At 36.0% G+C, this 14499-nt stretch overlaps 2 protein-coding genes across 2 annotated transcripts; both read right to left on the bottom strand.

The window, feature by feature from the left end:
* Positions 1-3023: 3023 nt before the first annotated feature.
* On the bottom strand, positions 3024-7008 carry LOC106320473 (receptor-like protein kinase HSL1). Its single transcript, XM_013758844.1, has 2 exons — positions 4255-7008; positions 3024-3754 (listed from the first exon to the last, which is right to left on the bottom strand). The coding sequence occupies exons 1-2, from the start codon at positions 6848-6850 to the stop codon at positions 3336-3338; spliced, it is 3015 nt and encodes a 1004-aa protein (XP_013614298.1). The 5' UTR covers positions 6851-7008; the 3' UTR covers positions 3024-3335.
* Positions 7009-11550: 4542 nt separating this feature from the next.
* LOC106320469 lies at positions 11551-13728 on the bottom strand. The gene is made up of 5 exons (XM_013758841.1): positions 13444-13728; positions 12435-12927; positions 12262-12357; positions 11896-11954; positions 11551-11612 (listed from the first exon to the last, which is right to left on the bottom strand). Exons 2-5 carry the CDS (start codon positions 12914-12916, stop codon positions 11551-11553), a joined length of 699 nt encoding a protein of 232 aa, XP_013614295.1. The 5' UTR covers positions 12917-12927; positions 13444-13728.
* Between the last annotated feature and the right edge of the window lie 771 nt (positions 13729-14499).

Here is a 14499-nt window from a genome sequence, read left to right on the forward strand (position 1 = left end):
AAAATCAGAAAAGTTTTTAAAATTTTATCAGTTACAAAAACAAACATCAATGGTCAAAGATATGCATTGATTAGGATTTATTTCGATTTTATTTGGTTTGACTGATTTTCAAAGAATCTGGCCGAATATGGCTCAGGATGTTTTTGATTGTTTTGAATTTTGGATTTGCTGGTTGAGAAAACCAAGCAAGAAGGATTTAGGGGATTGATATATATAATGGCCATCAAGATACATATTTAGATTTAAGGATTTTGGTGGTGAGGTTTTTGATGGCCGGCTTATTCATCCTGCTAGAATAGCTGGTGATGCGGATGATCAAAGGGTTTGATTATGAGTTTTGATCCTTTAGACAATCCAGATTTAAGGTCGGATCAAATAGGAGAAAAAGGGAGAGCCGATTTAAAGGCTTATGATTTTATGATTTTCTCTAATATTTTTATGATTCAAATAGTTCTTAGAAACATGATTCATATAGATCTTAGATTATTAATAAGTTTTATAAGTTTTTAGAGATTTTTAGATCTTTAGAGATTCAAATAATTTTAGAATCAAAATTCATGTAGATCTTAGATTCAAGATTAATATTTGAGATAATTTTAGATCTATAGATTTTTATAAGTTTTAGGATTCATATAGATCCAAGATTCAGATATATGATGTTCTTAGATCTTTAGGTTTTGATTAGTTTACCTTTTACACCACAAGGATTCTGAATGGACCACCGTGAGAGAGAGGGAGTGATCCGCGGATTGAGGTGGTTGGGAGAGAGGTGGAGGAGCTGGTCGGAAAACCGTGAGAGGGATAGACTTGGCCGGCAGAGCAAGGCTGAGGGCCGGAAGAGATGGCCGGAAAAGAGATGATCGCCGCCGGATGGGATTGCTCAGGTGGAGAGAGTCTCGTGCTGATAACGTGTTAAGATTTGTGAGAATGTGTTGTATGTTTCTTATTGCTTACACCACTATATATAGTGGTTCATACAAGGTGGAGTCAAAGAGAGACTTGATTACAAAGATACTCTACATAATGACATGGTCAAACTCATAAAGACTAAGGTTGAATGGGTCTTCCATGTGGCTGGATGTAAACCCCCAATGGACTCTAGTCTTGAACTTGTATGGTCTACGTTATGGACCATCCACTTCATGATTCATAACATTTGTGTTTTTTTTGTAACCAAAACAATAGTATCAAAACATGAGTAAATAGCAGTGTGCCCATTGATAAAAGTTATGTCCAACTTATAATTTCAACAATATATACCATTTTAATATAAAAGCATCGAAATATATATTTTTTATGTAACCACCACTTAAATGGCCTAATAATCGGTAACCACTTTTTGTAACCATCCATATATCTTATTTTTTTATGTAACCACCACTGATTTTATTGTTCAAATCCCAGCAATTTTTTCGATGATGTTCATGTATTTCACCGAACTTGCTCTTTTTTTTCCCCAACTTGCTTTTCTCTTCATGTGGAAATAATATCCTCATCATCCTCAATCTATCGGGAGAGCCGTTCATGGGTATTAGATAGAGCTTTTCTTATGAAGACTGAATCAAGAGATGTTGGGCTTTCTTCAAATGTGTTTGCATATATCTGGAAGAATTCGTTGGTGCCTCTGTGAAAGAATATTGTAGGATTGCTTTGCTGAAGTCCGGTGTGGCGCTGCGACGGTTCGTGAGAAGAAGGGCACCGCTTGCGTCTTTTTCTTTGCACAAAAATAGGTTTTGTTTTTGTCATTGGATGATAAATTAGGTTTGGGCTTTTATCTTTCAAGGTGTATTTGATGATATACGGGGTTCGTTAAAATGTCTAAATGCTTCTACTGCTAGGAGCTTTCATTTTAAATTTTTAATAAAATAGATATACGACAAAAACAGTTTTGTATATGTTTTAGCATCATGAGATCATGTATATAAGTTTTTCTTTTTCTTTAACATCAAGATCATGTATATAAAGTTATTTAACATCAGATAACACAAAATATTATGGTTTTACAAACCATTTTATATGTATTTATAAAAATTTATTCTATTAAAACAGCAACATAACCAGTTAATAAAGGTTATCTCCAACTTAAAATTTCAATGGTGCATACGTTTTAGTATAACTGCATCGAAATATAATAAATCGATGTAACCACCATTTAAATTGCCTAATAATCGGCGTGTGCATCGATTTATAATATGTATTTTAAAGACAAATTTGGGGCATGGGCATTGATCTTCAAATGTTTGTTGCAGTTCAAATTATACTTTCTTATTTAAAGAACATACGTGTTTGTTGCCGTTCAAGTCCAAATTATATGTTTTTCACAATAGTCAGATAAATTTGGGTCACGGGCCTTGATTTATAATATCCATTTTAAATTGCATGACTTATTATAATGTGTAATATTTTTTGTTTGTTGTAATATTATGTGTACTATTATGTGTAATACTAATGTTTTAATGATTATATATGAAATCAAATCATGAAACTTTAATGAAAAACATATAATTTGCATTTATTTAATTACTATTTGATTAATAAACAAAATTGTACTATACTTTTTATTTTTTCAAAAAATAATATCTATTTATTTACGACTAAAATACAAAATTAATGTGTGAAATGACTATAACACAAGTGTATAGTTATGTAAAATCACTAATTCAATACAATTATTGAAATTTTTAATAATAATTTTTTTAAAAAATATTTTACACAAATATGATTACAAAGAAAAACAAAAATATGCTTACAAAAAAAACACAAATATAAAAATTAAATTTCTACAAAAATATGTAAACAAAAAATATACCCGCCCTCTCAGGGAGTGGATTAGAATCTAGTACTCTCTTCTTTCCACAAAAATAGATCGACGTAGAAAAATATTTATTTCACAAAGATAATTTTTTTTATGTTTCTTATGCAGAATTTGTAAATTTCGGTAAAATTAATTGAGTTTATTGAATTATACTATTGCCTATAAGTTATTGGAAATTGACAATTACAAAAAAGTAATATGTTTATAATATTAGTTATTGTGTTTTTTTTTTTAATATATGTTACAAGTTACAACAACAAAATAGCTGCTTGAAGCTTTTGCTTTGAATAATACAAAACATGAGTACCCAAAAAAACCTAAAAGGTTTCTAAATACATTTGTACACACTATCAAAAAAGTAGCAACCTCAAAGTTGTGATTATTGATTACACAACACCTAGTTCTTCATCTTCTAACTTGTCATGTCGCCTAAATCAACTAAGTAGTAGTGCCGTAGTGGTGCTTTATTGTACACACTCTAACTCCAAACAGTAGCAACCTTCAAGCTGTGATTATTGATTTATACAAAACCTAGTTCTTCATCTTCTATCCTTTTACTTGTCCTCCTACCAGATAAACTAACGAGTAGAGGTGCCTCATGTGCCTCTGTTGCAGTCTTTTTTGTCTCCCCATGTCCTTGTTGGCGAAGCATATATAAGACCTCCTTCATGGTAGGTCTGTTACCAGGCAGTGTGTTAGTACACATTAGACCTAGCTTGAACACGGTTGTCATCTCCTCTGTGTTGGAAGGTTCGTTGATGTCCTCATCGAGAGCCTCTTCAATCGGTTTGCTAGATTGGTAATGTCTCCATGACCAATCTGCCAAGTTTGTATGTTCGTCTCCCTTGTTTCCTTCTCTTCCAGTCACCAGCTCTAGCAAAACTACCCCAAAGCTGTACACATCGATCTTTTCATCTACCTTTGATGTGTATGCGTATTCTGCAACATAAATATGTTAGAGATCACGCAATAATATAGGCCTAGGATTTTTGTCCGAACCAAACTGGAATTTTTGGTAGTTTGGTTTGATTCAGTAGGTTATTTCAAAAAAATCATTTTTCGGTACAATTCGGCAATCGGTTCTTAAAATATATATATATAACCAAACTATAACAAAAATCCGAATCAAACTAACCAAAATTAATTGAACTTATCAAAAATTTTAACAAAAATAAACCAAAATCTAACTGAACTAAAAAACTTCAGTAAAATTTTAAAAAACTGAACAATCCGAATATCGAACCGGATTTTATTTCGAGTTAATTCAGTAAGATTTATGTTGAACCGATCTAACCAAAAAACAAACTACCCGAACTAAACGAACCCACAACTCCACAAGCCTACAATGATATGTATTCAAGACCTTAATCTAAATGTATCTTCTGACATAGAATCAGATTTGATGGGTCTGTCTGAAGAATGTTTTTACAAGTAATTACCTGGAGCAATGTAACCGAAGGATCCAGCAACAGCCGACATGGTATGAGGTTCTTGGTTTTGCTTAACCAACAATTTAGCTAACCCAAAATCCGCAATTTTGGCGTTGAAAACATAATCAAGCAAGATGTTGCTCGACTTAACATCTCTGTGTATGATCGCAGGAGTACAATCATGATGCATGTAGCAAAGCCCTTGAGCTGCTCCCACCGCGATATTCAACCTCTGCGCCCAGTTCAGGCTATTATCCTCTACATTACCTCTCTTCTTCTTACCGTGTAGCCATTGATCCAAGCTCCGTTTCTCCAGATACTCATACACAAGAAGCTTTGAATCCTCTCTCGAAATGCAACACAGTAGTTTCACTATATTCGCGTGCCTGATCGTTCCGAGAATCTCAACTTCAGCGAGAAACTCCTTCTCTAGGTTCGTGTCGAGTTTCTTCTTGTTCCATATCTTCTTCACCGCTACATATTGTCCCGAGCCTTCGATGAAGATCTTGTAGATTTTCCCCGACCCGCCGCTCCCGATGACATTGTGTTCCATCAGGTTCGACACGATGTCGGAATCTACGAAATCTACTCTGTGAAAGGAAGTTAGCTTCCACGTCTCTAACCCTTTCCTCCTTCTTCGTTTCCTTGTGTAGTCTCGAACCACAAAGAACGTTCCAAGCAGAGTGATGGCAAGGAGGAGAATTGCGATGACTAGAATCATCGCGAAGATGTTCCCCGGCAACCCTTTTGATCTCCGTATCACTTTCCGACAATCCGGTAAGTTAAGAACCGGTTTGTCCGCACAGAGGTTCGAGTTGTTAAAGAAACTTCTCTCGTAAGCAAGGTTATCAAGCTGGTCGGGGACTTCCCCGGTAAGCCTGTTCGACGACAAGTTAAGAGTCGTGAGCTTCAGATTCCCGATCTCCGGCGGGATCACGCCGGAGAATCCATTCTCCGAGAGATCAAGATTCAGCAAATGCGGCAACGATCCTAACCCCCTCGGGATCTTCCCGGAGAGTTTGTTCTTCGATAGGTTTATCGTCGTCAACGACTTCCACGAGATGATCTCGTCAGGCAACTCACCGGAGAGACTGTTCTTATCGAGGAAGATTGATATGAGATTCGAAAGAGATGTTAACTCCCTCGGAATCTCGCCGGAGAAGCCGTTGTTTCCGGCTTTGAACTCAGCTAGAGAAGACCAAGAACCGATTGTTCTCGGAATCTCGCCGGAGAAGTTATTGTTATCTATCTCAATCCTCGAAAGGTTCCACGCGACTCTCTCCGGTAACTTCCCGGTGAAGGAGTTGTTACTCACCTGTAAGCTGTACATATGGGGAGCAGTCCAGATCCGGGAAGGAAACTCGCCGGAGAAGTTATTGTTCTGTAGCTGAACCGTGAGGAGAGACTTACAGTCTCCGAGAGAATCTGGAATTAGGCCGGTGAGTTTGTTGGAGTATACAACAACGCCGAGAAGACGACCTCCCTTGCAGAGATTCTCCGGTAATTTACCGGTTAACTGATTCTCCGATACTTCGAAGCTCTCTAAATTTGAATTAAACCCGATTTCAACCGGTATTTCTCCGGTTAACTTGTTGGTGAAGAGTTTCAGATCCTTTAATCTCGGTAATTTCGCGATAACCGACGGGATTACTCCGGTTAACTGGTTATTGAACAGGTTTAGATACTCTAATTTCTTCAGATCCCCGATTGATTCCGGGATCGAACCGGTTAAGTCGTTGGCGGAGAGATCAAGCGCTACCAAGTTCGTCGCGGTAATAGATTTTGGGATCTCTCCGGTAAAGTCATTCGCGTAGAGAAGGAGATCGGTTAGATTCTTCAACCCGAGTAACCCGTCCGGGATCCGACCCGTTAGTTTGTTAACAGATAAGTCCACGTGCTCGAGATCCGTCAAGCTCCCAAAATCAACGGCCGAGATTTCTCCGATCAGATTCATCTCCGTTAGCCACAAGTACCTCAGTTTCTTCAACTTCCCAAACTCCGCCGGGATCTTCGCCGGCAGAAGCTTATCGTTGTACGACATTCGAAGCTCCTCGAGCTCGGATAAGTCCCCGATCTCCGACGGAAACGTGCCGTTGTACTCGCTCTGGTAGAGATTCAGCACCTTGAGGTTCGAGAGGAGACCGATCGTCTTCGGGATGTCGCCGGAGAAGACGGTGGCTCCGAGGTCGAGATACTCGAGGAGGCGCGAGAGGCGGTGGATGTCGGCGGGGAGTGTGCCGTTGAAGTTGTTCTGGGAGAGATCGAGGTGCCGGAGCTTCGTGCAGTTGTAGAGAGTCGTCGGAAACTCGCCGGGGAAGTAGTTATACGATAGATCGAGAAAATTGAGGTTTGGGAAGTCGCATATGCTCGTCGGAACGGCGACGGTGAAGTTCTGGTTCTTGAAGTTTATTCCGGTGACTTTCCCGGCGGCGCAGGTGATTTTTGGCCAATGGCACGGAGATGACGTGGCGTTCCATAGGCGGAGGGACGGTGGGTGGCCGAGGAGGCTTTTCAGGTTAAGAAGCGTTGACCGTTCGTCGAGCTGAGATATTACGGTTAAGGGGATGGAGATGAGGAAGCAGAAGAGGAAGGGTAAAATGGTCATTTTGATTTGGTTGTTAAGGTTTTTCTTTTCCGGGAAGTTTCGAGGAACCAATGCTGGCTGATAAATGGGAACGCAAGTTCGAAGAAGCTGAGGTTTTATAACATTGTGAATGGTGATCTGGTGAGGTCAGTCTGTGATGTTTCAAGTCACTTGCTCTTTTTTAATCGTTTATAGGTAAACGTCTAAGATTCGTTTTGTATCTAGATGTATAAATGAATATAGTATTTTCTTTTTACTTTCATGTATCTCATTTTTGGTAGCTTATTTGGTTAACAAGTGCTTTGTTTGGAAAAATGTTATGGTTGTATACATGTATATATTTAGAGGAACAAAATTAGTGAAATTTATATTTTGTAAAAAGTAGCTGGAATTAAATATTCTAAGTTAAAAAATATGTGTAAATAATTTGAAAAATAAACACTTTGGAAGAAAATATGTATCTACTATGGGAGATTTTCAATTTTACTACAAGTTGGATACCCCCCCTTTTAAATTTATCCTTAAAGGATGATTATTTTCATAAATATTCTAAATTTGTGATAAAAAAAATAAACTAACAGTCTAAAACAATTTATAAATATTTAATTATCATTTATAAAAAAATTAGGAATCATTTATAAACAAGTGTTAAGGTATTTTTATGGTTTAACAAAAAGTTATTTGGATTTTGGGTATTCGTTATGCCACTTGCTCTTTGTTAATCGTTTATGTAAACATCCAGATTAGTTTTGTTTTTAGATGTATGACAAAATAAATATAGTAGTATTTTGTTTTCTTATCTCTTTTTGGTAGCTTATTTGGTTAACAAGTGTTTTGTTTGGAAAACATGTTGAGTATATATGGTTTTATATTTAGAGGAACAAAATTAGTGAAATTTTGTACTTTATTATTATATTTTGTAAAAAGTATGTTAAGTTAAGTCTGAAAATGATAAGTGGAATTACTCTGTTAAGTTAAAAAGTATGTACAAATATTCTGAAAATTTGAAAATGAACACTTTGGAGGAAAATATGTATCTACTATTTTGCAGAAAATCTTGAGGAATGAATCTGTAGAATTCATAGTTTATCCTATTCAAATTTTGTTTCACACATTTTTATTTTTCTACGTTTCTTGAAAATTTAAATTGTGATATTTTCGCACATATTAAAAAATAATTGAAATGCATTTATGTTCGTATTAGTTATATCAATAACATTTGAGATAAATAAAATAATTTATAAAATCAATATAGTTTACAATTAATATTAAGCTGTATATAGTATAATTTGCATTGAAATTATAAAATGACATTTTTTGTAACATTTGTTTCCAGTTTTAGATTCTGTCGGAAAATAACTGACTTTTATAAATACTTATCAAATGAAATGTTTCTAGACTAATAGAATTTAAAAGTCCTAGACATTATATCTTATTGATTTGATAACTATTGTGAATATTTCAACTGATAGATGTTTCTCATATTTTCAGATTATGAGCCCGTTGAAATTTATCATTGGATAAATATGTTTGGAACCATACGGCAAATGAATTGTATGTGCCTGATTTATTATGGTTCCAAATATATCCATCTAAAGATAAGTTTCAATGAAACATTACTGCGATTGATGAATATTCTTCACACTTGTATATGTAAGATTGTTATGTAATATGAATATGTAAGATTATTATGTAATATGAAATTATTGTACACCTGTTTATGAATTTACAAAATATCCACTCTATAAAAATAGTAGTAAAAAAATCCTACTAGTATCCATATACTCTACAATAGTGTTTTTTCTTTTTCTTTTTCTTTAGTTGTACTGGTGTATCTTTGCAGTACTTGTTTTTCTTTCTATGTAGACCAGTTGGTCATAAATTTTATATTTGAATGATTAATTCAGCGAAAAAAAGCTATAAAAAAAATCAAAACGAATATATTCAATTTGGCAAGAACAGAGAGTCTCCGTAAAGCATCAACTAGTCGCATATGATACTCTATTCTATAAAACTGGCAAAGTTAAAGTGTGTTTATACTTAAAGTGCTAATTATGCTAATAATCTAGGGGTGTCTCAATTCAAACACCCGAGCATTTTAAAATTCGCGGGTATTAATTATAGGCCATCCAACACTCATCGTCAAGAAAAATGTGCCATTAGAAAAGTCAGAAAGTTTTGTCCCAAAAAAAAAAAGTTCAGAAAGTATAGTCAAAGATCTTTATTATAATTGATAATGATTAGGGATTTACTAAAACTACCCACCAAAAATCGTTTTTCCCTATCTAATCTCACCAAATCATTGGTGGGTTTTCTTTTCAATTCAAATCCACATTGAAGCAATTGGGCTAAACCTAGGTTTGTTGAGATGTTAGTTACTTAATAAAAATGTTCGCCAGAAAACAATACATTCCAACTTACTCATGATCATACTGCTAGTTGTGTATTAGTTTGTCAAAAGTTTAACTCGATTAGATGCCTAATTCTACCACTAATTTGTTTATGTGGGTTTAGTGCACGCATCGCATTAAGAAGAAGACTTGTAGTGTACTTGTGGCAGACAAGAAAAGCTAATAGGAAGCTTCGGCTTTCATATCATGTAATCATAACATCCCCACATTTTTACATAACATCTCCATACTTTTATTTAACCCAATGACTTATGTAACCCAAATACGGACCAAAATAACAATCCACCATTTTTAACCTCCTTTTCTCTTGTGCTATAAATTTTTTTTTTGTTACCTAGGGGTATATTTCTTCACAAACACTGATTATTATTAAGAAAAATATACTATATTGAAACGTACGTATGCATCTTAAAAGTCCGTGATACATTAATTAATATGTGTACACACACAGTTGTCTAAGTTTGAACGTTGACTCTTCAACTCGACAGAGATAGATGCGGATCCACAGTTTTCTTGACTTTTCTGATATTAGAGCATATGCAATGGTGTGCTCCACCAATGAATCATTAGCATTATTTTATTTATATATATGTATATTTTTTTTTGAATAGTTAAGGATTGGAATTAAAAACGGTCGTCCAATAGTGTGTCTGAAGATAGAGTCCTTAGCAATAAAAAAACAAATTTTAAATTGAAATTGAAATTTTGTTAATTGCATAACTAAAAATAAAGATACAATGATGAAAGGAAAAGATACACAAATTATTAATCTTCATCACCAAATTTGTTCCAAATATTTTCGATTAAATCATTCTTCAATCGTTCATGCATATGCCTATCACGAAAATCATTCCGATTGGAAAACAAATTATTCATATTTGTAGGCCTCTCGGTTTCGACCTCTGAACTTCTGGTGACGTCTCCTTCTTCAAATTCTTCTGCATCGTACAGGATGTAACCATCTCGTTCATTTTCAACTATCATATTGTGTAGTATGATACACGCTCTCATAATCTTCCCTATCTTTTCTTTGTCCAATGTACGAACCGGGTTTTTCACAATCGCAAATCGAGCTTGCAATACTCCAAAATCCCGCTCCACATCTTTTCGGGCTGCTTCTTGCACTTTAGCAAATAACTCTTGTTTCGGAGATTGAGGGAGTGTGATAGATTGGATAATGATCATACTGCTAGTTGTGTATTAGTTTGTCAAAAGTTTAACTCGATTAGATGCCTAATTCTACCACTAATTTGTTTATGTGGGTTTAGTGCACGCATCGCATTAAGAAGAAGACTTGTAGTGTACTTGTGGCAGACAAGAAAAGCTAATAGGAAGCTTCGGCTTTCATATCATGTAATCATAACATCCCCACATTTTTACATAACATCTCCATACTTTTATTTAACCCAATGACTTATGTAACCCAAATACGGACCAAAATAACAATCCACCATTTTTAACCTCCTTTTCTCTTGTGCTATAAATTTTTTTTTTGTTACCTAGGGGTATATTTCTTCACAAACACTGATTATTATTAAGAAAAATATACTATATTGAAACGTACGTATGCATCTTAAAAGTCCGTGATACATTAATTAATATGTGTACACACACAGTTGTCTAAGTTTGAACGTTGACTCTTCAACTCGACAGAGATAGATGCGGATCCACAGTTTTCTTGACTTTTCTGATATTAGAGCATATGCAATGGTGTGCTCCACCAATGAATCATTAGCATTATTTTATTTATATATATGTATATTTTTTTTTGAATAGTTAAGGATTGGAATTAAAAACGGTCGTCCAATAGTGTGTCTGAAGATAGAGTCCTTAGCAATAAAAAAACAAATTTTAAATTGAAATTGAAATTTTGTTAATTGCATAACTAAAAATAAAGATACAATGATGAAAGGAAAAGATACACAAATTATTAATCTTCATCACCAAATTTGTTCCAAATATTTTCGATTAAATCATTCTTCAATCGTTCATGCATATGCCTATCACGAAAATCATTCCGATTGGAAAACAAATTATTCATATTTGTAGGCCTCTCGGTTTCGACCTCTGAACTTCTGGTGACGTCTCCTTCTTCAAATTCTTCTGCATCGTACAGGATGTAACCATCTCGTTCATTTTCAACTATCATATTGTGTAGTATGATACACGCTCTCATAATCTTCCCTATCTTTTCTTTGTCCAATGTACGAACCGGGTTTTTCACAATCGCAAATCGAGCTTGCAATACTCCAAAATCCCGCTCCACATCTTTTCGGGCTGCTTCTTGCACTTTAGCAAATAACTCTTGTTTCAGAGATTGAGGGAGTGTGATAGATTGGATACAACACAAAAGACAAGAGTTACTGCTGAACCTGAAACAACACAAAAGACAAGAGTTAGTATAAAGCATAAAAGGACAACGCACAAAAGACAGACCGCACATGTAACAAAAGCAATACGCACATGTAACTAAAGCAACTACCCAATACACACATTAAAACCTTACTATCATCCTAACATCTCAGCCATAAGTTTGAGTTTTAGAGATGACTCCATCTCAGAGAGTGGATCTCTCTTGGCAAGTAAACGATCCAGAATTTTCTGCTTTTGGAGTTTATCCTTCATCTCTAATATGGTACTCGACAGGAGACTCACCAGGACCTTGACTACCGAACCAAGCAGGTTCGGATGACTCAAGGTCAACTGAACATTGACTATACAAAAGATTAACATACCCAGTTGTATCATTCATGTTTAGAGGATGGTCTACGTCACTCTATTAGCAACACAGGCCCTTAAGTAAGCGAAGTAGATGTAAAAAACATTTATGTTCGGAGTACTTTGGCAGATAGAAAGTAAACTAGCATTTAAGCACCAATCAAATCATCATAATAAGTTCTCTACTGCTAACTTTTAAAACCTATCAAATCTAAGGAGTTAGGAAGCAAACTACCATTAAATCATCCTAATATGTTTTTTTATTCAAAGACAATATCTAAACTATATGCAAACTAAAAAAACAGTGAACTGCTGGTTTTTATTAAGCAGCAGCAAGATCGTACCTGGCAAGACAATCTCGAGTTGAGACGTTGTGGCTTAAATCCTCTAAAGCTCTTCCTGAAAACACATAACAGAAAAGAGTTACAAGTATTTTTTATTCAAATAAATTACCTAAACTAAGGATAGTAACTTACCAGCACAAAATCAAGACCGTTATTACCATGACCAGTAGACAAACTCCCTTTGCAACCCCTGAATTCTTCTTACGTAACAAACCAACGGTCTTCTCTAGCTTTGCCACCTTCTGGTCAGTCTCAAAGAATTGATCCTTGAGCAGCCTGATTTTTCTCTGAGCGTCACGCATCTCCTCCATGATAGCCACATCCCACCACTTCCAAATGTGACAGTCTCCATCGTCAACGTTGACGCACGAGAAGTACCTTCTGCCTGGATCTCTAGGAGTGTACGAAGTTTCAACAACTGGCTCAGCACCACAATAGCATGTCGTCGGGATGCCTTCATCTGCCTCAGGTTGCAGTGGGTACTGAACCGGCTCTTCAATTGTGTAGGTACTCTCAGCTTCATCCGCGTAGGCTTCAGCTTCTGCTAAGAGTAGGGAGGTCGTGTCAAACTCCGAAGATGAAGAAGGCTGGCTGTAGCTATAGTCTTGTCCCATGGTTGGTTGACCTGAAAAAATAGATAATTTGTAAGCAAAGAAGAAGGATTATTAAAGAGCAATAAGACTACAGAGCAACGAAACAGAATAACGAGAACGAGAACTAATAAAACAAGATAGGCAACACTACAGAGGGCATCCAAGATTGAGTTTTCGAGTTTAACAGACAACAAGATAAGAATAACCAAACCATACAGATACGCAAACTAAAAACCAAACACATATAAACCGTAATAAGAAAACAAATAGATGTTCAAATCGATTGAAAACAAATTGGTGTTTCGAAACCGAAATCGAAACATGTTTAAGAACAAATACGAAGATCCCTTAGATTGAAACCGAGAACGTTTTGAATAAGTTGAAGCCAAAAGAACCGGAAATCAATTGAAAACCCAAAATTTTTTTTGAAATCCTAAATCGAAAGTATCCCCAAATCGATTGAAACGGAAAACGAACCCTAAATTGAGACGATAACATCATAAAACCTAGTTTAATCATTAAATCGACCACAGAAGACAACGATTTACCTTGGATCTTCGTGGAAGAACACGATCGAGGAACCACAACGATATCGCCTTTTCGTCGAGAGCTTTGTTTTTTTTTCCTCGGCTTCGGTTGAATGATTTTTTTTTTCCAAAACAAAACACATATGCGACCCAGCCCTATCGCCCTCCGCCACGTGCACAAGGATCAAGTCCTTCGACTCCTTATCTACGGACTCATCCTTAGTTATCTTAACCTAAATATTATTATAAAATTGCATAATACATCGGTTTAGCGGCTAAGGATTCCCAACGTGCCTCCGTTGCGGTTGGTCTTAGTTTCAACAACGTGTCACTGTCAGACGATCGAATCATTTTGTTTTGGTCAGTCCTCTCTCAAATAGTATTGTTTATTATTGTGAAATTCTGTTTTAAAATTCTTTTATCAGCAATCGGACAAAATAATACCTTTTTAGGATTGATTAGGGAGTTTATAAGATGTTAAATGGAAATATAAATTAAAAAGGAGTTTGCTGTTGACATCTTCTCAATTTGCATTGTTTTAACCGTTCATTCTTGCACATGTTTGTTGGGGTCAAAAACGGTTACGACGGAATTACCACCCGAAAAATCCTCGGAGATCATATTTCCGAAAGAGATAGTAAAAAGGAAGATGTAACTTTCGTAAAATATAACCAAGCACGAAGTTTTTACGAGGAAGTATCCTTGAAGATTCAAACCAAACTAACCAAGCTCGACCGTTGCGTAATTACCATGCATACACGCTGTCCGGTCGCTGCGTAGCAACCAAGTCCGAGCCAAAGCTCGGTCGCTTCGAGTCAAAGCTCGGTCGCTACGTAGCGACCGAGCTCAAGCCAAACTCAGTCGCTACGTAGCGACCGAGCGATCGTCCCGCTCGTTCGCTACGTAGAAACCGAGCTCGAGCCAAAGTTCAGTCGCTGTGTAGCGATTGAACCCTTCCGAACATTGATACGACATCAATCCATGCATTCTCGTCAAACCTTCGAATGCTATCTCCCGAAGACCGTAGCAAGCTCAGTCCATGTTTTCCGCTATTCAAATTCATCGATCAAACTTCGC

The sequence above is a fragment of the Brassica oleracea genome, unplaced genomic scaffold, assembly GCF_000695525.1.
Source record: "Brassica oleracea var. oleracea cultivar TO1000 unplaced genomic scaffold, BOL UnpScaffold00934, whole genome shotgun sequence".
Lineage (NCBI taxonomy): Eukaryota > Viridiplantae > Streptophyta > Magnoliopsida > Brassicales > Brassicaceae > Brassica > Brassica oleracea.

What these genes read in the sequence shown, in the direction of transcription:
- LOC106320473 (XM_013758844.1), bottom strand. Translation starts at nt 6,850, where the DNA reads ATGACCATTTTACCCTTCCTCTTCTGCTTCCTCATCTCCATCCCCTTA. An exon ending in CTTCGGTTACATTGCTCCAG is followed by an intron (nt 3,755 to 4,254) that starts GTAATTACTTGT and finishes TTTATGTTGCAG; the next exon opens with AATACGCATACACATCAAAG.
- LOC106320469 (XM_013758841.1), bottom strand. Translation starts at nt 12,916, where the DNA reads ATGGGACAAGACTATAGCTACAGCCAGCCTTCTTCATCTTCGGAGTTT. An exon ending in ATAAAAACCAGCAGTTCACT is followed by an intron (nt 11,955 to 12,261) that starts GTTTTTTTAGTT and finishes TCTTTTGTATAG; the next exon opens with TCAATGTTCAGTTGACCTTG. An exon ending in GTTCGGTAGTCAAGGTCCTG is followed by an intron (nt 11,613 to 11,895) that starts GTGAGTCTCCTG and finishes GTGTTGTTTCAG; the next exon opens with GTTCAGCAGTAACTCTTGTC.